Here is a 25,848-nt window from a genome sequence, read left to right as displayed (position 1 = left end):
GACTCTGCACTCAGACCTGTTCTATCCACTGTTAACCCATCCATGTCTTCAGTCTAATTATCTAACTTCCTTTACAGCATTTTAAATATTTTATAACCCCAATGGCTTTACAGACTGGGTTAGTCACTATTAGTCACTATATACTACTAATATTACTAGTACTATAACATATATATAGTACATGTATATGAACCAGTACTATACTGCTACTATTGCTATACTAATACTGCTAGGTATTAGTCACTATTCTCAGAGTTAAACTCCAACACTCTCCAGCACTGACCAGTTAGTTTTTCTCAACTCTAGTGTATAGTGTTAGACATTAACTTTCTCAGTGTTGAATCTAATTTACACTGTATGTTGTAAATATACTTTTCTTTAATCTGATACATGTCATTCTGACACTCACACGTTCTGACATTTCAACACCAACTATCAGTGCTCAGAGAGTAAAACATACAATATTTGACTCTGTTAAGAGTTAAATTAACTCCTAACTCCTAAATTTGACACCAGAAATGTAACTCTTCTGAATTTGCTGTGTACAGACAAAAAAAGCCTAGTTCAATTGATTTACTCTCTCGTCCATTATGTAACCCAGATGAATGACATTTACCACACTAACACTCATCGCTCTTTAGAGGTCTTTGTGAGATATAATGTTATCGCTCAAAAAGTAACATGGAAAGTATGAGGTGAGACTGTGAGGCATAGAAGGCCGCTTCAACCAGCATAACCACAGTACTAACCAGGTAGGACAGGGCACCACAACCACCCACACCTTGTGCTGTCCAGATGTTCACACATACACATGCATACAACGCTCTTCACTGATGGTCTTCACAATAGGAAAATATGAGGAAACAGATGCCTCAGTCCCTGAATCGAGGATTTGCACCATGAGTGAGGGTGGTTGGGGGAGCAGTGAAATAAATGCTGACCAAAAAAAAGAACATAAAAGTATGTGAGTATTTTTAGTATAATATAGTATATAGTATGTTTTTATTATATTTCCTAGTGTTTTACCCTTAACACCACCCATGCATGAAACTTGACACCCACATGCACGTCAGCCATTCTGGGGCGGAGGCAGAGGCGGGGCTTAATTGCACCTCGGCAGTGATTTTCATCAACTCTGTCAAACAACTCCACAACTGGACACAATTTAACTCTGAACGTGTTGAAATTGATTAAATGAACTCTGAAATTTCTGAAAACTCTCCAACTGTTGCTGTAGGGGGTCCCGTTCTGTTGACCATAAACCTGAGCTTGACTTTGTGCAGAGCTCTGATTGGTCCTCCCACAGCGTGACACATCTGTGGAATGAAGTCCAGCCTGCCAGATCACTTCTGAGGAAAGGAGAGGCGTTCAGTTTCCTCATAGTTTCACTCCTGTTAGATTGCAGAGGTGGGCGGAAGGATCAAGTCAGGACCTGCTGCTGATGTCCCGGACTGAAGCAGATCAACACATAAAGATGTTTATGGTGTTTCTGATCCTTGTACAAGGTAAGCCATCTCCTACCTGCTCTGATTATCATGTTAGTCTGACATTTCTTTTGTTTGTATCCATTTAAACTGATGACTGCATCTCCTGGGCTTTAATAACCCCTAGCACTCCGTCTATTATGATGTAAACAGGGTGTTCCAGGTGAGAATATTGTTTTTTTAGCTGCTCATTGTACCTGGACTCCTTCATTCATGAAAACAAGAGGAACTAGAAAAGCATTTCCTGAAGAAAAAGTTTGATTCCTGCAGCTGAAGCTTTGCTCTGAATTGCTGGAGAATCTGCAATCTGAATTTAATTCACTGAAACAGGGTTAAGAATTCAAAAGATGAAGGTGCTATTTAAAAGAAAAGAGGGGGAAGAACAAGAGTTTGATTGCCTCACAGTAATAAAAATAAAAATATTTGAATATTAGAAAGATATGAGAGACAAACTGCTGAAGACAAGAACAGAGTGAAGTCACTGAGCTTAAAGAACAGCCTGTGAATAAACCATATGAATAAAACCATAAGACTATAAGAAGCTCAGGCTGTGATTTGAATGTGGAAAAGTAGTATCCAGCTGAAGGATGATCAATATGACAGATACAATGCTTAAAGTCTGACAAAGACTACAAATATGGCTGCTTTGTATGCCTCTGTGTGTCAGCCTGTCACCATGGTAACAGCCCTGGCTGTCCACCTGCCTGTCTGTCTGATGACACTGGAGACACAGGTGTGTGTCACACTCCTGTTGCTCCTCTCAGGGCAGATCCCATGTGTTCATAAACCTGGGTTCACCACACTTCCCCTGTGAGAGTGATTACTTTCCCATAAGAGTGATGTTATGATGCACCTTAAAAGCTTACTCTTACTATTTGACCCATTGGTGACTTACTTACATTTCTTATAATGCTCCTAAAACATAAACATGTAATTCTGTAAACACATGCTACATGATAAGCTGCCTGTTAAAACTTCATTAACCCTTCAATGATGAATTTTTATTATGATTTTAAAAACCAAACATATTTGAACAAATCCCAATACAGTTTCTGTAGCTGAAAGCATGTGGAACTAGTTACCACATTAGATTAGATTAGATTAGATTAGATTAGATTAGATTAGATTAGATTAGATTTACTTTATTAATCCCTTGAGTGACTTAAGTAACTATAGGTTACACCATCCAAAAAATGTGTAATGAAGAAAAAAAGAACATATATAAGTCGCACCGGACTATTAGTCACACCAGCGGGCCAGCCTAAATCACTAGGTTTGTAGCGTAACTTGCCTCTTGAATTCCTCTTAACTTAAATGGTACGGCTGCAGGGCATTGAGAGTGAGACACATGCATTTCAACAAGTTCTACTGTGCGCTCATATAGCTGCTGGAATTAGCCTAACGACCAATCAGAAAATAGAATTCCTTGTTGCCAGGTGAGGTCTGAGGCTCAGCTGCAAGCACACATTCCATGAACGTGCGCGTCACCTATGCTCGGAATGCAAAGTGTGCTGGAGGTAGAAGAGAACCGTCAGGAGAGGGACAGAACAGCTGCCATTACATCTGTGATGAGACGTCAGGACACAGGCTGACTAATTCTATATTTTAATATATAAGTCGCATCTGAGTATAAGTGGCACACCCAGCCAAAGGATGAAAACAAGTGGGACTTACAGTCCTCTCCCATAGACTCCCGTGTTAGAAATGATGCATAATTTACTTAATATTTGAAAAAACAAACTGAAGTTGACCCAGAATGTCCTCTGTGAGAGGAAGATTTGGACAGTCGAATGGCTGAAATCAGGCAATGCATGCTGAAGATATGCTGCACCAAAAAACGTACGGAAGAATGAAAAGAAAGAAGAAAATACAGAGTGAAGAACAAGAGTTTGGTTGCCGTGCAGCACTCAAACTAATTAAGACATGGCAGTGTTCTGTCACACTCAGTTTTCAGTTCAAGCTGTTGCTGTGTGTGGACAAGTCCCCAATGTGCCAACATGAAGAAGAATGATAGAACTGTCTGTAATGATCTGTGGGCATCAGAATAGAAAACAGTCCTATTCCTCTGTAATAAAACAGATATTTTAAGGTGATTTATTGTTTCTTTAAATGTGTTGTTTGGGCTGACTGTCAGTACACGTATCTCTGTGATCCCTGCAGGTAATGTGTAGTCACCTACAGTATGTGACTCCTGGGCCAAAACCACATCAGGCATCTGATTTGTGTTTGTTTGACTGTCCTCACAGTTTCCCATCATGCCCTGGCTGCTGTGGTGGAGGAGTATGAGGGGGCAGAGTCTGTTCTGCTGCCCTGCCAAGAAGTTGCCCCTGAAGTCAACCCAATGGTGATGTGGACTCGGAATGATCTTGATCCCAAATTTGTGCACAGGCGAGATGAAAATGGTGATATAACAGGACAAAACCCCCGTTACCATGGACGCACATCCATGAAGCCGGACGCTTTAGACTCTGAAAACCTAAGTCTCACTTTGAAAGAACCCCAACAATCAGACAGTGGTGTCTACACCTGCAGCATCAGTGATGGAAGAATAGAATGGAAAGTGACAGATGTATACCTGCAGGTCAAAGGTCAGCAGCACACCTTGCACTAGATACAGGTCAGAGGTCAGCTAGCACTGGTGTCATGTCAGGTCAAATGTAAAGGTTGGAAATTTGTTTTGACTCTGAGGACACTCTAGATCAGAGGTCAGCACACATACCAAAATAGAAATGATTGATTTCACATCGTTTGCAATCTTCTGCAGTCACATCTTTTCTATGTGCACACATGCACCAATAATCCATTTCTTGTGGTACATTTTGAAACTAAGAACCTAAAAATCTCACAGCGCTTGATGGCTGACATGGCCTGCAGCTCCAAGTGATGGAGAAGAAATGAATAATTTGAAGGTCGTAAGTTAAGCTGCTACTCCTGGTTGATATCATGTTCATTGTCCTTTCAGTCCACCAGGTTCAGGTGAAGTCGATGGAGGGGGTGGAATCTGTTGTCCTGCCCTACAAAACAAAAGCTGGTCTGCCTGAAGACACCACAGTTGAGTGGACTCGCTCTGATCTGAACTTCATGACGGTGCTTTTTTTTACAAACAATAGTGAGCACACTAAAAAACCGGATGGTCTTTACCGTGGACGCACAACCATGAACAAAGACCTGCTGAAGACCGGAGACCTCAGTCTGACCCTGAAATACCCCACAAACAGAGACAGTGGAACCTACACCTGCATTGTCCACATGGCCGGAGACATCCTGAGAGAGAAAATACAGCTGACTCACGTCAGAGGTAAGAGGTTGGTCTGAAGTCAGTGGTCAGTGATGTAGATACAAATCACATCTTCTGTTTTCTCTTTCAATCAATTTAAGGAGTTTAAAGGTAGGGTAGGAGATTTTGAAAACTCAGAGAGTCAGCCAGATTTTGAAAGTAAACACACGCCTCTTTCTCTCGAGTTCACCCCAAAGCCACGCCTCCAAACCAGTCTGTGCCTTCGGCCATCATGCGCGTACCTCTCTGGTGCTGAGCAGGAAGAGAGTGACGACCAGCCAATACTCCTATAGGGTCCACCCGGAGGATTGGCTGATGTTTTTATATTTTATAGCTTCAGATGATTCATATTCTTCGTTCTAAAGCGAAACTGCCGAACTAATCGGTTGCTATCGGATTGTAAAGAGAAGTTACACTAATTGTGCATCAGAATGAAACCTCCTACCCGACCTTTAATATAACACCAATAGAGTTAGTGTTAGGACAGACTCACACAGTGTTAAACTTGACCACGCCTCCGAGTGTACGGTCACCATTTTTCCTTGTCGCACAGTAAGTTTTATTCCATCAAATTGACTGAAAGCTGGAAAAAGGGTTCTTTTCCAGCTGCAGCAATTTGGTACATTTACAGGGTGTTTCGGAGATGGGTGTATGATGGTGAGACCTTCACCTGGTTGTTTGAAAGTCTCAAAGACAAAGACCTATTACTGACACCTTGTGATTTAGATTCTGTTTTTTGTCAATTTTGAGTTTGAAAACTTAAACCATCAACACAAACATCCATGATGTGCTCGAAAGACATCTTTTTGAGACTTTTTAAAATGTATGAACTTTCTAGATGTTAATATTTTAACACTCAACCTCATTTGTCTTAGTAATGTCTTTTCTCTTACTCCTGAGAGGAGATGAATTCAGAAACAAATGATCGCAGAATGATACAGATATATGTATAAGGACTAGGAGTGTGCGATTTGACGATCGTGAAGGATTTGAACGTATCGGCGATCTGACAGAGCAGACAGGTCGTTTTATCGTCCATAGAGCAGCTTCTATTAATTGCAGTTCTATGTTTGTGCAAACACATGAGTTTTTCCTTCAGCCAACTCTCAGTGTGTTTAATGTGAACATGACCAACCAATGACAGCCTCCCTGTTAGGAAGCTACGGCTGAAAACAAAACGAAAACAGAGGAATTGGTCCCTAAAACGAACTCCACGTTTATGTTCGGTGCTGTTTCTGCCGTCAGCAGCGAAGTGTCTTTTAAGCCTGTGTGCATGTGTGTGTGTGTGTGTGTGTGGCATGTGTTGCAGTGGAAGGGCCACGTGTATACGAATGTATTATCTTGCTACGAGCACGTCTGCACCCGCCTCTGTGAACATTACCAGCTCGTTATATTGAGGTTCACTGCTGTTGCTGCCACCACATTGAACTTTAAGAGTTACTTAAGTCTCTATACGTAGAGAAGATTGAAGCAAGGCGTCTGGACTTGTAGAGTTTTCTTGAAGACGTTTCGCTGCTTGGATGAGCAGCGAAACGTCTTCAAGAAAACTCTACAAGTCCAGACGCCTTGCTTCAATCTTCTCTACGTATGATGACCTGGATGACTGAGAATCTTCATCAACATTAAGTCTCTATACTATATTTAGAGTAAACCTTAGGAGGCACACTTCAGTCTGTTTAAATGACTGTTGAATAATACTTTACAGAATTACATTAGAGCCTTCTTTTTAACCTGTTTGAAAGAAACTTTATTTTGTTCTAAATTATTTAAATTTTCATGTTTATTGAAAACTAATACTGAGTAATACTGAGTAATACTTGTAAAAGATTCTGAGCAGTGGGGGCCACGAAACGAAAAGCCTTCTTTCCCAACTCAACCCCAAACTTTTGGAACAGATACTAAATTAAGGCCCAAAGGCTGTAGGAAGCTACGCTTTGCTGGCCCAGTTTACACTTATACATTACAGAGATGACAGGGAAGTCCAGCTAACACGGTCATAAAGCACACAGTGATGTGTCAGAGCTCTGAGACCTGTGACGAACCTCAGGGCTCCATGGTAGGCAGTGTGAAGAGTTTGTTGGCTCTGAGCAGAAGCATGCATATAGATTACACCCCCGTAAGCCAACACTGACATTCTTTCGAGATTTTTTTCTAGTTACCTCTTTCTGTTTGGAGATGCCTGTGCTGTCTCTCTGCCATAAGTTCGCCGTGCATCATCCTAATGTCCTCAAAGTTTTTTCATGTGATAACGGTCCGTCCCCGGACACGTCTGCATGCTCATGAGTCACCTGCACAGCGCCACCTACAGGAAAGGAGCTGTCAGTGAGTCAGTGCAACAAATCTGTCGACATATGTAAAAATGGTTAGTGTGCAGTAACCTCCTGTTTACAGTAGGTGGCGCTGTCCACAGATGCCCACACATGGTCGTGGTTGGGTCTGTATCACATGTAAAACATTTGATGATTTTTGGAGCATCTGTGATGGAGTTATACCAGCTGCAGTACCATGTTTGTCCACTGGATGGAGCCAGACCCCATGAGAATAGTGGAGACCCGTCTGTGTATCAAACATCCAAAAACATTTGATTCATACATGAAAATTGTCAAGCAGCAGTTACTTCCGGTTTCCTGTAAGTGGCGCTCTGCAGGTGACTCATCAGCATGCACACATGCTCAGGGATGGGCAGTTATGACATGAAAAAAAAACTGAGGACGTTGAGACGATGCACGGCAAAGTTGAGTCGAGCTGTTCGAAGTTTCATGGCAAAATCATGAAACGTCAACAGATTTTGGCGAGCCACAGAGGCCACAATCTTTAACTTAGAGAAAAGCTTTTGATAACTTTAGGGCTGAAATCTCCCAGTTCACTGGTCGATTTATTGGTCGGCACGTTCTGGTTCGACCAAAATTCTGATTGGTCGACTTTTTGTACCGTTAATTTTATCAGGAGGAATGTACCAAGTGCTAATTTCTGAATATTTATTTGGATTTGACCGTGTCATTTAAGTCAGTCCTCCTCTACCATGTCAGAGACATCTGCAGTGGGGCAGCGTTTCATGAAAATAGACACCCGAAAAACGGTTGAATTTCCCCTTGCAGATCAATAAAGCAGGCTGCCCCGTCCGTTTTAAGCATATGAACATTTGACGTATTTCAATGTCTTAGTCTAATAAATTGTTTTATAACTTTAGGCGTACCCGCTCGCAACAGCGGCAGCATGCTTTAGATACACCCAGACCAGGCTGCATGTTAAGTCTCCCCATCATCCAAACGTCAAGCTGCGCTCCTGTGTTCAGCGTCACTCTGTGTGCAGGACATGTACAGAGCGAAGTGATAGTGTCTGTAAATATTATAACATAACAGTAGGTTTTGTGCTGATATCACTAGATGAGGGTATTTTTCGGAAATCCAGAGCGGTGATATTGCACAGATGCACGTGATGTAAATAGCCCCCCCGATTAGTCGATTTTTGGTCGAAACTTGAGGGTTTCGGTCGACCAAGACTTTCTTTGGTTGATTACAGCCCTAGATAACTTTTAATCAGCAGGTCCTTCAGGTGACATCCCCTAAATATCAAGTCAATTGGGCCAAATCCCTAGGAGGAGTTCGTCCGCATACCAATGGTGTAAATTGTCAAAGTCATGATGGCCATCCAACCTGTTGAGTTTGCTTTGGTCTTTCTCCTACTTGTTACACATGTACAGACCTGTTCTTCATGTTCCTCCACAGAAAGTTTGCCAACCTGGGCCAAAGTCCTCATCACTCTCCTGGTCGTGGTTCTTGGTGTTTCTGGTGGCCTCTTGTTTTATTTTCGACATTATTTCAAGTCAGGTGAGTCTCTTTAACACTATAGCTGGTTAACATGTGGTGGCTCCTGGAATGTGGAATGTCAGATTGAGGATTTCTTTAAGTTGAGGGAGACCCCGTTTCCAGAATCAGAATTAGAATCATGTTTTATTGCCATGTAAGTGAAGAGGATTCACATTACTAGGAATTTGCCTTAGTGATTAGTGCATACATAAAACATATAATAATTAACATGAAATAAGATAAAAATAAGGTAAATAAGATAAGATAAGGTCAAGTAAATGGGTAAACAATGTAAACTAAAAGCCGACAAACAAATTGACATGACATAACAGACATACTATGAACAGAACAGAACATGAGCGGTGGTTGTACTGGCAAACATGGACCCTTATATGAACGAGTGGAACAGTGTAATTATTTACAGTTGAACAGTCCAACAGCAGAGGGGAAGAAGCTGTTCTTGTGGCGTGAGGTTCTGGTCCGAATGGACCGTAACCTCCTGCCTGAGGGGAGTGGCTCAAAGAGTCCGTGTCCAGGGTGAGAAGGGTCGGCTGTGATCCGACCTGCACGCCTCAGAGTCCTGGAGACGTACAGGTCCTCGATAGATGGCAGGCTGCAGCCGATCACCTTCTCAGCAGAGCGCACAACACGCTGCAGTCTGTGCCTGTCCCTGGCAGTGGCCCCAGCGTACCACACTGTGATGGAGGAGGTGAGGATGGACTCAATGATGGCCGTGTAGAACTGAACCATCATCCTGGCTGGCACCTTGAGTTTCCTCAGCTGCCGCAGGAAGTACATCCTCTGCTGGGCCTTTTTGATGAGGGAGCTGATGGTGAGCTCCCACTTGAGGTCCTGGGTGATGGTGGTACCCAGGAAGCGGAAAGAGTCCACTGTGGAGATGGGGGTGTCTGTCAGGGTGAGGGGGGGTGATGGAGCTGGTACTTTCTGAAAGTCTCCACTGTCTTCTGGGCATTCAGCTCCAGGTTGTTGTCATACACGGGTAGCTGTAAAAACAGACTTTCCCCTTCATTTGTGCCTTTCATTTACACATAACCAGAGTTTTTCGCCTCTGAAAACGAATCTTTTTAAAAACTCAGGCAAAAATGGAGATTTAGGAAAAACGGAGACAAAAACAGAGAAAAAGTGAGTTTGCAGCAGACCTTTTTTGTAGTCTAGTAATGGAAGCATGGTAGCGTTTGCATTTCTGTTGGTGTAAGCACATTTATGTTTGCATTTACAAATACAGCTCCTCTTACTGTGTAGAGGAGCAGAGACATGTTAGGTCTCCAGGTTCAGCAACTTTAGAACAACTTCTGACACAAAGAGCCAGACTGCCACCCACAGGCTTGGCATAGTTATGATGGCTCTTGGGAGCGTATTTATGCAGGTTAATGTAAGCGGAACGTTTTTTGAAAACAATGATATGTGCACCATGTGAAAACTGCACTCAGTGAGTTGTTGGATCAAATAAATGTAATTTTGTGCACTTTAATTAGGATTTTGTGTTTGGTTTTAAAACCTAAACCAATTTAATAAGTGTAACTTAAAATGTATACTTGTTAAAGCAACACAAACCAACTAAGTAAATTCCAAATAAATGTCCATCCATCCATCCATCCATCCATCCATCCATCCACAAACGTTTCGTTCAATATCGTCACCAATCTTTTACATGACTCTGGAGCAGCGAGTCATATCAGTGAGTGATTCACAGATTTGTTCTTTGGTCTCGTTCATCGTTCATTTGTCATGTGACAGGCTGCACAGATTTGTCATCATTCTTGTTCACAGCTCAGGCTGTGTGGGGAGCAGTACAGTCTCTCGTTCATTTGTCATGTGACAGCTACCTGTCACTGTTGCACTGTTAAAAATAACAATGGCAGGGAGGATGCAGGACAGAAGTCACTTTATTGTGGTGTGTATTTTCACATGCTTTGAATTGCTGGTGGTAGTTGTGCATTATACTTTTGTCAGCTGAAACAAACCATGTTGTCTTCAGTATTTAGTGTCTGAGAACCGCTGCATTTTTCTACAATGCCAACAAGAAGGAAACAGCACCACCTGCTGTAAAAAGGAACGAAATGACTCACAAAGAGATTCATTCAATTTAGTGTTCGAGAGTAAAAAGAGTTACCAACTTACCAACACTAATAGTTATGAGATTTATTGATTTGCACCATCAGTGAGGAGGGCTGTTAGAGTGTGTATATATGTGTATGTGCAGTGTCCACAGATAGCTGAGTCAGCACTGAAAAAACTTGATGTCGTCCAGGCAAAAGCCCTCAGAGTGTGCTGTGGGGCCCTCCGTGCTACTCCAATCCCAGCCTTACTTGTTGAGATGGCTGAAACACCTTTATTCTTGAGAAGGGACAGACTTGCAATGCAATATATAGTTAAACTGAAAGGTTATGAAGGAAAACATCCAACAAATCAGAGATGCATGATACCTGGGAGTGGGGAGTGGGACGAATAAAAAGGTCAAGAAATGGAGAGGGGGTGGCTCCTTGGATCCTCTGGCCAGTTTTACCAGCATGGCTTCTGCCCGCTCCAGAAGTTGATTTTAACATTAAAACTGATCAAAACTCTGGTTATAATAGCATGGTGAGACACAGACTTGAAACTGGTTGGAATGGGTTCCTTCAGATTTACACTGATGGAGCTAAGGACCCAAAGAGTGGTGCAGCTGGCTTTGCTTTTTACATACCACAGTATGATATTGTAAAGCTCATCCGAATGTCTGAGGGGGTTTCAGTCTATACAACAGAGCTGACTGCTGCTGGGCGTTAAAATGGGTGGAGGAGGTTATATGTTCTGATTGTGCTAGAAGTGTTGGAGAAGGGTAGTCTGGGAGCCCGGCCAGATCTTATTATTGAATTACTAATAATGCTGTATAGAACTGAGAAGGCTGAGTGTCAGTGGGGTTTCTCTGGGCGCCAAAATGGCCTTAAGAATGAAGCCTAATTTATCAGTGTGTATGGGTGTGAGTGAGTGGGGTCTGTCATAAAAGAATATTCCACATTCCACATTTCTATTCAAAACAAAGTAAATACAAAACCATGTTATCTTGGTCAAGGAAGAAGACAGGCTGTAATTATGACCAGACTCAGATTAGGTCATTGTGGTTTGGCATGGGATCTTCAAAAGATTGGGAAGCATGAAGACGGTCTTTGCAGAGTCTGCAATACATTCCAAACAGTTGAGCATGTGTTGATGGACTGTTGGTTATATAAAGATCAGAGAGAGCAATTATTTATGCTCTACTGGACACTGGAATTAACAGATCATCACTGTGAGGCATGTTAAACCCATCTGAAAACCAGCCACACATTGTGAAAGCAGTTTTGAATTTTATCACAGCAACAGGAGTTCTCTCCCTCTGAAATGAATGTACATTGTTGTGACCTAATCTGGTCACCCCGGATTCCCAGACTCCGTCCCCGAAGCACAGAACATTGAATGAAAACCAGTACTGATCAGTTTCAGTTTCGCCTTTATAAAGGGAGAATGCACAGCTCAATACAGACCCCTCGATCTGCTCCTGCAGCTGACCATTTGCATTCTGTCCGTCCCATGCGTTAGGCTCGTTTTACTAATCTCACAACAAGGTGTGGTTACATTTACATAGAACGGCATAAAAGGTGATGTTTTTCAGTGAAACATGCATATTCAATAATCACAAGGTGGAAGGCGTATACGAAACTAAAAGACATTGAAGTTCTCCCACTCACATCTCTGATGTGAGGGTGTGTGTGTATTCTCACAGGTCCTCCTCTTACGGCCTTGAGTATATCTTGTCTCTTTGGTTACATCTCTGGGTCAACTAGGGGTTTGCAGTTCGAATATCTAAACACATCATTAAACATCAGAATGCTTTATGACCTCAGCCAGAGGTCTGAATCTATGCACAACCATACACTTTTACCATATATGCAGACAAACATATATTTTGACCAAGTTTAACCATATATTTCCACAATTCCCCCTTTTGGACTCTACTAAGAGTCCAACACAAAATAAGCAAAAGAAACAACAAACGGTCACATCAGCAAATAGAAAACACTGTGTGTAATCAAACAAAACTATGGGTAAAAGTGACATCTATATGTAACAACACTGTGAGTAAAATCCAAACACCCGGTGTGTGCGTATGTGTGTCAAAACCATAAAAGAAGGTGCAAAAAAGAAAACTCTGTGAGAATGTAGTGTATTAAAAACATATCATGTGAGTACATAAAACGAAACGTGATGGCAACGTTTAAATCCCTGCATTGAAAATCAGATCGTCCTCCAAGTCCTCTGCCAACAATGGGATAATATAAGAATAATATAAGTAACAAGTAGAACAGTATAAAGATTAATATAAAAATGAATATGTAGTATTACACCTCTGTCCAGGGAACTCGCAGTGTAACCAATAGATCAAAAAATTATGAACAACCCTAATATAGTTATCCTAACAAGAAAACAAATACATGTTATACATCATAGTATGTGGGGGTATTTTAATCGGTCGGTCTTTCACCGTTCCCGCCCCCTGTAATAGTCAAACTAAATAGAAATTAAACTGGTAATCTGTCCGTGTGTGAGTGTGTATATGTGCTAGAATGTCAGAGTCAGGCAGGAAAAAAAATATATTTTTTGTTTTAAAGGCACACGTTAACAGTCAGGTGTGTAAACAGATTCTGTGATGTAATCAGGAAATAACACATCATAAAATGTCAGATCATTGACGTAGAAATGTCTTAATCACTGCCCATGTAAACACTAGTAGAACAATACACCAGCCTGCAATGAAAATGTTCAAAAGTGTGTTATTCAACCGTCCACGAGTGGGTCTCGATCCGTCTGCCTCGTCCATCCAGCCCCCGTCAGGTCCTCTCGTCCTCAGGATGTGTCTTCTTTCTTCGGATCCCTGGGGTTAGACTACCCGGGATCCTTGATCTCTGTCAGGGGATTATTCTGCCCCTTTTGTGACAGGATCTGTGTCTGAATCAGCCGATTCAGACTTCTGTGCCCTCAGATCAGTTTGGACGTCCTGTAGAGAGCGTTGAGGCTCCTCTGCGCCTGCGCACTGGCTCCAGTGATACCAGGTGTCCCCCTTTCCTCTCAGCCGAACCGCGTGAGAGGTGCGTTCCGTCACTTGGTAGGGACCGGTCCACCTTGGTTCCGACCACTTCCTTTTATCACCTTCAGGAGGACCCACTCGGCTGTGTGTGGCTCCTTCTGGACTCACCATCTCTCCTTTCTCCTGTAATACAAATTCTAACACCAAAGCTTCAAATTCATTATATTATGGTTTATATTAATACCATACTGCATGCTTCTTCAGTCTCAGCCGGCCAGCTGGTCCAGGAAACTGTCGACCTGTAAGAAGCTCATAGGGTGTAGATTATATGGCGTTATTACCAGAACATCAATACAATAGATAATACTTGAACCCATATAAATTTGGTCTGTGCACAGATTTTAGCCAATTTTTGTTTTAGGTTTGATTCATCCTTTCCACCTTTCCTTGAGACTGTGGATGATAAACAGTACCAAAAGCATGCTTCTTTTTTTTTTTTTTTTCGGAAAACCATGTCTAGGGATGTAGGTGTTAATCAGAAATTTAATAACAGTTTGTCACGACACCCCACATGGCCTACCCCATGTGCTTCCTCCATGGCAGTCTGTCTCAGTCCAGGTGGCAGTATGGGGCGTCCGTCAGGCCCTCTCCATACTCCTCCTGTGTCAGTCGCCCCTCTAGCTTTCCACAGTGTTTTTTCCTGTGGAGAGGCTTTGTTTTGCAATTGCATCAAATCAGTCCAATCAACAGGGGGAGGCAAGTCTGTCTCTGAACACATAAAAATCATTCGCTCAACATAGCCTGCTGCCTGTTTTGCTGCCTGATCTGCTGCATTGTTTCCTCTTGTGACCCTGTCAGTTCCTGCTCCATGACCTTTGCACTTAATCACAGCCACTTTGCTAGGCAACAACAGAGCTTCAGCAAGCTCTCTCATTTCAGCCTCATGCCGTATAGGTTTGTTAGTTGCAGTGAGAAAACCTGCTCTCAGCCATTGCCCTAATTCCACATGCACTGCTCCTGCCGCATATGCTGAGTCAGTAAAAACATTGATGTCCTGTCCTCGACCTATCTTTAGTGCCTCAATCACTGCCCTGACCTCGGCTCTCTGCGCTGACTGCTGTCCCTCTAATCTTTCTGCTTTCAGTGTTCTCATTTCTTCCCCTGTGTCTTCAACAACCGCGTATGCTGCTCTGAGTCCTTCTGTGTCATGTCTAAAACAGCACCCATCTGTGAACAGATTTCTGGCCTCTGTTAGTGGTGTGGCCTGTAAATCCATTCTGACTTTTTCTTCTCTGGTTACCCTCTCTGTGCATGTGTGTGGCTCTCCAGCTCCTATCTGCTCTGCCATGTTGATGCCCTCATGTGTGAAGGTGATGTTTGGTGCTTCTAAAATCTTGCTCAACCTCCTCTGTCTCAATGAGGTGAGTGTGAATGTCTCTGAGTTCACGTATGCCACTACACTATGTGTTGTCAGTACATACAGCTGGTGTCCCATGACCATGTGTGCGGTTTTTTGAATTAGCTTAGCTATTCCTGCTGCGTGTTGTGTGCACTAAGGGTGTCTTTTCTCCATGTTGTCCAGGGGGGCACCGATGTACATCAGTATTAGTCTTTCTCCCCCTTTTCTCTGGAACAGGATGCCATTGATGCAGGCATCCGTTCCAGAGACATCCAAATAGAAAGGTAAAGTGTAGTCAGGTGAGGCTAGTTCTGCTGCAGTGGCCAAAGATTGTTTAAGAGCAATGAATGCTTGTTCCGCGGCCTGCGTCCAATTTAGGCGAGCTGACACATTACGCATGCCATGTTCTTTGACAAGGTCTCTGAGAGGTTGTGTGAGGCCCGTGTAGTTAGCAACAAAGTTTCTACTGTAGCCAGTCAGACCGAGAAATGAGAGCATGTCCTTCACTTTATCAGGACGCGGATGATGCAAAATGGTAGATTTGTGCGAAGGCGATATGCTGACTCCCTTTTGTGAAACAATGCGTCCTAAGAAAGCAACTTGTTTCCTGACTAATTGGAGTTTAGATTTGCTGACCTTAAAACCAGCTTTGGCCAGATGTTGCAAAACAGCCTGCGTGGCATCCAGGCAGATTGCTGCCGTTGGAGCTGCGATAAGAAGGTCATCAACGTACTGAATGAGTGTAGTGTTTTCTGGGAGGGTGCAGTGACTGAGTATCTGTTTCAAAACCTGATTAAAAATACCGGGGGAGAGCGCAAAACCTTGAGGTAGCCTGGTGTAGCGATACTGTGTTCCCTGATATGTGAATGAGAAAATGTCTCTGCATTCAGGTGCCAGAGGGAGACAAAAGAAAGCATTAGCTAAATCTATGCAGGTGAACCAGCTCTGTGAAGGATCCAGTTGGGCCAATGCCACGTATGGATTCGGAACTGGTACCGTGGGGGTTGACAGTACAGCGTTAATGTCCCTCAGATCATGTGCCATGCGATATTTACCTGTCCCTTTCTTTTCTACAGGTAGGATGGGAGTATTCCAGTCTGAGTGAGAGAGTTCCAGCACGCCATTTTCAAAAAGTCCATGAATAGTATCTGCAATGCCAGCTCCGGCTGCTGGCTTGTGTGGATACTGTGGTATCCACAAAGGGCCTGGTGTGTTAATCTGAAACGTCACAGGTTCACAGTCCACCAGACCCACGTCAGTGGGGCCGTCTGCCCATAAATGTGGTGGCAAGCTGTCAGTCACAGCCTGTGCCAGAGGATGATCAGTTTTCTCTCTACCATGATGTCTAGCAAGCAGTTCATGTGCCAGAGTGACAGTGTTCATAGTTGAAACAGTTATTTTGTATGCTTTAGCAGATGGAGAATACATGATTTGAGGTAAAGGTGTGGGTTGCCAGTCTGATTGCCCCATGGCACGTTTAACCATGCCACCTAGTTCTTTGGCCTGGTGGTTTGGATGTACAGCTAATGAGACGTGGGGATGCCCTTCGTCACTCATCATGTACCAAGACATTTGTTCTGGAGTGAGGTCCACACCGGCTGCCACGCCCTCAGGTGCCACAAAAATGTCTCGGACTGTAATAGACCAGTCCTGTCCCTCTAGGGAGTGCGCAAACTTCTCATGGTACCAATCAGTTTGCTGCCTGTCATAAAATAGAGTCACATGAGGGGGGTCAGGGGGAGAAACATATGGTTCGACCTGCGCTATCCAGGGCTTCCACTGCAGGTAGGCAGAAAGGATTCCTGGGTTCTGGGGAGTTTCAGGATGTAACATGCCCCAGTAGATGTCAGCACATGGGTCAGTCACAGGTCTCATCAGATATTGTCCGCCTGTGTCTGCAACATTACAGTGGAACATGGTGCCGTCCGGCAGTGTCACTGTCAGCCCGTCTGGGCCGCACAAAATAGATGCTCCAAACTTAATCAGCAAGTCTCTCCCCAGTATATTCAGAGGCAGAAGAGGTGAGTGTACAAAACAGTGTGAAACAGTCTGATGTCCCAGCTGAGCAGTCATGGGAGTGGTTATAGGCAGAGTCTGTTTATCCCCAGAGAAGCCCATCACAGTGATAGAGTTCCTGGACAATTCCATAGAAGATGATTGAAACAATGTAGAACAGGTGGCGCCAGTATCCACCAGAAAAGGCAGTGTCTCATCCTCTACTTGCATAGATAACATCGGATCTGCCGTGCCGATGTAATCTGAGCTGCTCTGTGTCATTGTTGTGAGAAGTCACAATCCCACTGTTCCCAGCCGGAAACAGGAAACTGTCCAGTGAATGGAGGTCCTGGGGGGCGGGAGGAAGCCCTCCGTGGACCAGACGCTGCACGTCCTCGGGCATACTGTCCCTGTCTGTGTGGACAGTCCTTGGCCCAGTGTCCCAACTCCTCACAGTAATAGCAGCGGTCACGACCTGGGTCTCCCCTCGGCTGTCCCCTAAGTGTTCCACCCCTTCCGCGCCTGCCTCTCCATCTGCCCCTCCCTGATCCGTACCCCCTGTAGGACCCCGTAGGCTGCTGATAATCAGGAGAATAAGGTGGTGGAGGCACCCAAGGTGTGACAGGAGGTGCGTCAGAGCTTTCAGTGACAACCATGACTTTATTATTTTTATCTTTCTTTTTGTCATTGGCCTTCTGTCTGGCCTCAGTCAATTGCAGTTTCAATAATTGTGCTTGCAAATCCTGGACATCCTTACTGTCAGCTTGTGCTGCCTCTTGGGCACGAGCCAAATGATGCACTAGATGTCTCTCCCACACACTGGAATCACACCCTGCCATGTCTGGGTTATTATCCATGGCAGTTTTTACAGTCTCAGGAACCCCGTTTAGGATGGCGGTCCTGTACCACACCCTCTGAATGCCTGGGTTGCCAGGGTGGCACCCGGTGTGTTTGATCCATGTGTCTTTGCTTTGATTAAGATATTCTCTTGGACTCTGTTTGGGGTCCCATCTCAAAGTGGGAACTGCGGCTCCAGCAGGCAGAGGATATTTATGTCTTAGTGCTCTGCCTATTTCAGTGCTGACCTGAGTGAAAGGTGTGTCATCTCTCTGTCTAGTAGTGGCGGCGTCCTCCTCTATGTCCCTCACTTCTGAAGCTGTAAGACACCTAGAAATAACGGCCCGAAAATCACCTAGAGCGAGTCTGTGGCCTGCTGTCAGACTGTCAAGTTGACTCAGCCACATTGCTCCACCTTCGGCCACTGGAGGTAATTTATCCACTAGTGCCTGTACATCACCTAGTGGGAATGGACGACATTTGATCTGGTGTTCAGTTTGAATCAGTGGTAACTGATGGTTGAGTGTCTGTGTATTATCATGTCCTTGAGATCTAGTTGTCATGCGGTGTGGTCTGCTTCTGTGTGCTAAGTGTTCAGCTTCATGTGTTTTCAACCACTCCTCAGTAGCCTTGGCCTGTCTCTGTAATAAATCAAACATGTCTCCCTGCTCCGCGGACCAAACACCCTCGACCTGCATCTGAATTCCAGCTGTCCTCCCTTCCTGTGATCCATCTTTCCACACGCCTCCCACCTGAAGTGTAGCGTCTCCAAATTGGGGGTTAGCGTGTGCGTATGTGTGTGGTGTTAAGTCCTGAGCTATAGCAGCCCGCAACTCCTTTAATTCCTCCTGCAACTGTTGCACCTTGTCTATTTCTCCCTGCTTTGTGTTCACAATGTCTGGTGTCTGTGTTCTGTGTGACAGCGGGGCTTCAGCTGCAACACATAGTGCTCCGTCGCAGCTCAGTTCTCTCTCCTTTCGCAGCTGGAAAGGTGGGAGGTCAGGGGCCTCTGGAGGCCCTTCACGGGTGCTAACTCCCGAGGGTAAAGCAGACACACTACTCACTTGGGACGTGTGAGAGCTGTCATCAGACCACGCCTCAGGGGAATCAGGCATGTCTGTTATGGCCAGTGTGCCTTGAGTTATTTGTAAAACTGGATATAATCCAGCAGATGAATGAGAGGATGGTGGTGCAGTAGGAGGGGGTGGTGTATACGGTGGGGGATCCTTATGTTTTTCTGCTTTGGCATCCTGTGTTTTGGGCTTCTCAGTCATGAGGTGAGTTACACCCTGACCTATTAAAGCCCATCGCGCCCACTGAGCTCTCTTTTCCTCTGCTTTTTCCTGCTCCCTCTTAAATCTCCCTTTCTTAGACCAGCCACACTGCTCTGCACTCTTCCTGGCCTTCTCCCTCTCTGCCTTCGCTTCACCCTCCTTTCTCCAAAACTCCTTCTGTAAACAACCTCTATCTTTCATGCCACGGCCTATTTCTCCCAACAAATTAATGACTGCCTCCCTCATCTGAGTCATCTCTTCAGATGCGGTTTTAGAGTCAAAAGCCTGATGCAGCGCTTTCTCTAAAATAATCAGTTGAGCTTCTACTGTTTTTAGTGGGCTGTTCGGACCCCACCCATCATCAACAGTGTCTCTGTTAAATTCTCCGTCCATGTCGTCAGTCATCAAAGTCTCAGTCATGTGATTACGTGAAAATTAAAACTAAAGCTTAATAATAATGTGTTATTTGCAAAACTGTGCTCAGAAGAGTTAACAAAACTATGATGTTAGAAAAGTTCAGAAACTATGTTCACATCAGAAATATATACAAAAGTATGTGTACAACAAAACACTAATCCAGTCCGTGAGTGAACCTACTTCAACAGGCCACTGCTTTACGTTTACACCGATTAAGGTTTCCAGCAGTGCTGCTGCTTCAGTTCACCTCGTCTCTGGCATTCATACACATTCCACACTCATGCTTTACCCATTTATACTGCGAGCTCGGTGTGTGTGTGTCAGTACTGTATCTTCACTTCTCTTTGTTTCTCTTTAGGGGTGCTTCATGAACTCACAGGACTTATTCTCTGGTCTTGCCGTTCAGTGTAAGAACGGCTCACAGTTATTTCATTAATTACTCTCTACTCTCTGATCTTGTCGTCTTTATCTCAGACGACTCACAGTTTATGAGTCTCAGAGTTCCTTTCTTTTCTAGATTCTGGCCGACTGAGAAATATGGCACGCTGTGTCCCTGGTACTCAGTCCAATGGATTCGAGACTAGCCTCTGTCCGTGACACCAGAATCTTATATATCTGTAATTTGGAAGCCTGTTGACTTACTTCAACTCCCGCCTAACTAGTGCGGTCATTGTTTCAGTTTCCAGTCTGTCCAACATGCATACCATGTGTTTTGCCTGGTCTTGTTCCTTTTTCTCTCTTTTTTGTAGTGATTTAGGGTTCCTCAAGCCCCGGGCCTCAAACCCAGCTTTTCCGGCCCCTCATCAGAGCACCGGTGGAGTCGCCACACTCAGGATTTTCTGCTACCCCTTTTTCTCTTATTCCTCTGCAGGCATTATCCCTCTGCAGGCATTATTCCTCTGCAGGCATTATCCCTCTGCAGGCATTATTCCTCTGCAGGCATTATTCCTCTGCAGGCATCATTTACTTATCTCTTAAACAGCTGTAGTCATTACTCATTTACCGTAGTCATATACATTCACTTACGGTTATTTCACTGTAGTCATATTCATTCACTTACAGTTAAATTCATTCAGTCAATGTTCTTTTTGCTTTTACAGACAGATTACTACTAAGACTCGGGACACGTTACATTTTAGAGTAGTCAATGCAGATATAAAAGGTCTGCTTACCTTATTGTTGCCGGCACGTGTCCTCTGTCTGTTCGTAATCGGCCCTTGTGTTCAATTGACGGATCTGAGGATGATGTTTTGCCCTTTGATCCCGGACGAGCCCCCAATTGTTGTGACCTAATCTGGTCACCCCGGATTCCCAGACTCCGTCCCCGAAGCACAGAACATTGAATGAAAACCAGTACTGATCAGTTTCAGTTTCGCCTTTATAAAGGGAGAATGCACAGCTCAATACAGACCCCTCGATCTGCTCCTGCAGCTGACCATTTGCATTCTGTCCGTCCCATGCATTAGGCTCGTTTTATTAATCTCACAACAAGGTGTGGTTACATTTACATAGAAAGGCATAAAAGGTGATGTTTTTCAGTGAAACATGCATATTCAATAATCACAAGGTGGAAGGCGTATACGAAACTAAAAGACATTGAAGTTCTCCCACTCACATCTCTGATGTGAGGGTGTGTGTGTATTTCACAGATCCTCCTGTTACGGCCTTGAGTATATCTTGTCTCTTTGGTTACATCTCTGGGTCAACTAGGGGTTTGCAGTTCGAATATCTAAACACATCATTAAACATCAGAATGCTTTATGACCTCAGCCAGAGGTCTGAATCTATGCACAACCATACACTTTTACCATATATGCAGACAGACATATATTTTGACCAAGTTTAACCATATATTTCCACAACATACATCAAGCCATTACCAAACCTGACCTGTGGGAGGCAGCAATATGCCATATGGCATCTAGTCTGCCGGAAATAAAGAAGACGAAATGTCTACAGAAAAACTTTGAGCCCAGTTGCATTAAATCAATCTCATGACTATAAAAACACCCTGATGAATAAGACTTGAAGACCATGACTTACAGTATTTCAGAATGTGCATCATATGTCTTAATGAAATTTACCAACATCTGTTTGTTAATACCTGTCAGACTGCAAGACTTAGAGGTTCAGCATGAGCATAGTCATAGAGGGAACTAGGTGGCAGGAAAGACCTACCCAGACACAAAACACAAAAATGAAATTGGACATAATTACATTTATTTAATCCAACAACCCACTGAGTTCACTTTTTGAGTGTACGTCATCAGTTGAACTGTGCATGTCACACAGCCAACAACTGGTATAGGTATCACATTGGTGATTGTGCGATTTACTCAACAGTGTTGTGTTGAATTTACTTAGTTGGTTTGTGTTGCATTAACAAGGAGCACACACATAATTAAATTGGACATTTGATCCAACAACTCACTGAGTTCACTTTTTTCAGTGTGTTGTTGTGGAAAACAGAGGGTGTCAGGGAGAGTTGTTGAACGAGGACTCAGGTGCAGGCAGGATTCAGCATGCCAGGTGAAGTTTTATTTCAAAAACAAAACACTACTCTAAATACTAAATCAAACTAAGAAAAACCCAAGTAAAGAATAATCCAAAACATACAAGAACACAGGAACATGGAAGGTGACTCAAAAAGAAGGCTTTTTAGTGCTAACAGTTTCCCTTAGTGTTGAAATTCTTCCCTTATAATTAAGACTAAATCCCAGTAAAGATAAAAGTTGTCTTAAGGTAAAAAACTGTCAATAGTGGAGAGGAGGACTTAATAGAGGGTTTAATCGTTCCTTGAACAGGGAGAACATGGCAGAGTGACAGAGAGGAGAAACATTCTCCAAACTGTGAATGACGCTGAACTCATAAAAAGTTACAGATTAGAACTACAGCGGGAATCATGTTTGTGGTTGAATATGAAGACTACAAATCTTAGTAAGGACTGTTAACTTAAAGGTGATTTAAGGGGCATACGGCCACTGTCACTGTCCAATTAATGCTGCTTATATATTAGCAACATATTCTCATGTTTTTTCTGTCAACCAATCACATCTGCTAAAACAACTGGGCCAACCACACCTCTTTAAAACCTTTAGTCTGCTCCTTCCTCAGAGTCGCTCTGGGAATGTTGAATCATTTTCAAGCTAGTCCTTACTCATTTTTTTAGGCTAAGATAAGGGATTTCTAAGAATCTTTGTGAATACGGCCCCTGGATATCCCTAAGGTCTTCCTTCTCCTGTTATTGTTTCTTCCTCACCTACTCTTTTGCTCCCTTCATTCTTTGTAAGTTGTCTTCCTGAGCCCTGCCTTTGAAAACACCCACTACCCCACCTGTATAAAAGCTGTATCTTCACACCGCTCTGGGTCGGCTTATCATTTCAGACCCACACTCTGTTATTGTAAACTTGGAATACAATGTTGAGTGAAATCCTTCAACAATAGATGGGGGGAATTCGCATGTGAAAGGATCAATGCAAAGAAAAGTGCATTAGGTACATAGAAAGCACTACAGAGCAGTTACTATGTCTTTACTGCCCATGTTGCTATTTGTTGTCCCTCAGATTACTACATGGAAGTGGATTCACATGTCGACTCTGTCCTGCTGCCCTGCAAAACCATAGTCTGCCTGCCTAAAAAAAAGTAAAGTGGAGTGGATGGACAGTAAAAACCAGACGGTTCACGTGCATGAGAACGGCTCTGATCGACCTGAACAACAGGATGCATTGTACACACAAAGAGCAAAGATGAATAAAGACCCAATGAAACCTGGAGACTTCAGTCTGACCCTGAGACACCCCACAGATGAAGACAACAACATCTACACCTGCACCGCCTACAGCAGTGGGGGACGCATCCTGATGAAGAAAAGAGTGACGCTTAATGTCAAAGGTCAGTGTTAACACTAACACAATGGAGCAAACAGATGAAAAGCATGGAGCTCTGCAGACCAACATCTAGCTCTGTCACACCCTTTATTTCCATGACTACAGAGCCAATGCTATGTTAGTGTTTAATACATTATGAGTGAAACATGTTATGTTGAATTTAAACACATCTGATGTAGGTATGGGTCCTGTAGACTGGAAGGGCCCCAGTTTTTGGTTTGTAATTAACTCTCTTTATTAAAGGCCCTCTAGAAATTTCCAGAGTTAGAGTTAAATGTTCTTGCCACCTGGTTCCTTCTGTGGCTAAGCCATGGAAGTGGACCTTTAAGTCTTGCAGTGTTGCAGGTACTAACACAGAGATGTTGGTAAGTTTAATTAAGACATGTGAAGCATGTTGAGCAGCAGCTGAGAACTGTCAATAAAGATGGTTCTCTGACACCCAGTGACGTTCAAAGCAGTTGAGTGCATACGAGTCATGTGATTGGTTCGGGTTGTGAATCACTTGGTGGGATCGAGTGTGTTCAGGGATAGGATGTAACATCGGCCAGGATCACTAGCTGAAGTTATTTACCAAGGGGTTCTTTCTATTGCACTTATTCGAACACAAAACCCAGCCACAAGAAGCTTTATGAAATCAGTATATTAACCCAAACCACCACCACACATAGTTACAATTCTGTACAACAATATATTGTCCATAAAAAAGTCCCACGCCGGTCAACCAAAACCATATAATCCACAAAAAGGGTAGCCAAAGAAAAAGAGCGCTCACTGATTCACTGGTATACCAGATAAAAATAATGTAAAACCAAAAAGGATCGATCTCACCGAAGCAACAGGACGCCTTAACCTGGATCCGAAACCAGGATTACCACGTAGCAGCCGAGGACGCTAACCACAGCGCCATCCCGTAGCATAGCTTCAGCATCCGTTCGCAGGGTCCAAGACAGTGTCCTCCACCTCTTATCTCCCTTGAACAGGTACGTTCCAGAGGGCCCCTTCACGGGTTGCCGCTCCTCCGTCAATCCGTGACTTCGTTTCACACACCACTCCGGACCCGTTTATTTACCATTTTCATGAGTGATAAATAGTTGACACCCCCAGTGTCACAAACTGTTTGTCTACAACTGATGAACAGATTTCATGGAGACAGAAAATATTTATTTGACACATTTATTGTAGCGTTCACTTATTAATGACATTTATTGTTTGTTTAGGAACTCCTGCTGCAGAGGGTGGACGTAAACTCAAGTCTAACCTGAGGAAGAAGTTCCAGTGTGTGTTTGAGGGCATCGCTAAAGCAGGAGAGCCGACCCTTCTGAACCAGATCTACACAGAGCTCTACATCACAGAGGGGGGGACTGCAGAGGTCAATGAGGAACATGAGGTCAGACAGATTGAAGCAGCATCAGGAAAGCACACAGACCAGAAACAAGCATCAGACCAGAAGGCATCTTTAAAGGCTCACCTGGAAGACAGGAACCAATCAGAACAGTGATGACAAAGGGAGTGGCTGGCATCGGAAAACAGTCCTAACACAGAAGTTCACTCTGGACTGGGCTGAAGACAAAGCCAACCAGGACATCCAGTTCAACATTTCCATTCACTTTCAGAGAGCTGAATGTGCTGAGAGAGAGAAAGTTCAGCTTGGTGGAACTTGTTCATCACTTCTTCACTGAAACCAAAGAAGCAGGAATCTGCAGCTTTCAGCACCTCCAGGTGGTCTTCATCTTTGATGGTCTGGATGAGTGTCGACTTCCTCTGGACTTCCAGAACAATGACATCCTGACTGATGTCACAGAGTCCACCTCAGTGGATGTGCTGCTGACAAACCTCATCAGGGGGAAGCTGCTTCCCTCTGCTCGCCTCTGGATCACCACACGACCTGCAGCAGCCAATCAGATCCCTCCTGACTGTGTGGACGTGGTGACAGAGGTCAGAGGGTTCACTGACCCACAGAAGGAGGAGTACTTCAGGAAGAGGTTCAGAGAGGAGGAGCAGGCCAGCAGGATCATCTCCCACATCAAGACATCACGAAGCCTCCACATCATGTGCCACATCCCAGTCTTCTGCTGGATCACTGCTACAGTTCTGGAGGACATGTTGGAAACCAGAGAGGAAGGACAGCTGCCCAAGACCCTGACTGAGATGTACATCCACTTCCTGGTGGTTCAGACCAAAGTGAAGAAGGACAAGTATGATGGAGAAGCTGAGACAGATCCACAGTGGAGTCCAGAGAGCAGGGAGATGATCCAATCTCTGGGAAAACTGGCTTTTGATCAGCTGCAGAAAGGAAACCTGATCTTCTATGAATCAGACCTGACAGAGTGTGGCATCGATATCAGAGCAGCCTCAGTGTACTCAGGAGTGTTCACACAGATCTTTAAAGAGGAGAGAGGCCTGT

At 43.9% G+C, this 25,848-nt stretch overlaps 1 protein-coding gene across 1 annotated transcript; it reads left to right on the top strand.

Annotated features, from left to right (window-relative positions):
• Positions 1 to 1,311: 1,311 nt before the first annotated feature.
• Positions 1,312 to 23,203, top strand: LOC114429695 (uncharacterized). Its single transcript, XM_028398356.1, has 5 exons — positions 1,312 to 1,505; positions 3,731 to 4,072; positions 4,447 to 4,782; positions 8,490 to 8,591; positions 23,121 to 23,203. The coding sequence occupies exons 1-5, from the start codon at positions 1,442 to 1,444 to the stop codon at positions 23,201 to 23,203; spliced, it is 927 nt and encodes a 308-aa protein (XP_028254157.1). The 5' UTR covers positions 1,312 to 1,441.
• The last annotated feature ends 2,645 nt before the right edge of the window (positions 23,204 to 25,848 follow it).

This window comes from Parambassis ranga, unplaced genomic scaffold (assembly GCF_900634625.1).
Source record: "Parambassis ranga unplaced genomic scaffold, fParRan2.1 scaffold_212_arrow_ctg1, whole genome shotgun sequence".
Lineage (NCBI taxonomy): Eukaryota > Metazoa > Chordata > Actinopteri > Ambassidae > Parambassis > Parambassis ranga.
Note: the sequence above shows the minus strand (reverse complement) of the source record. Positions and strands in the feature narration are given on the sequence as shown.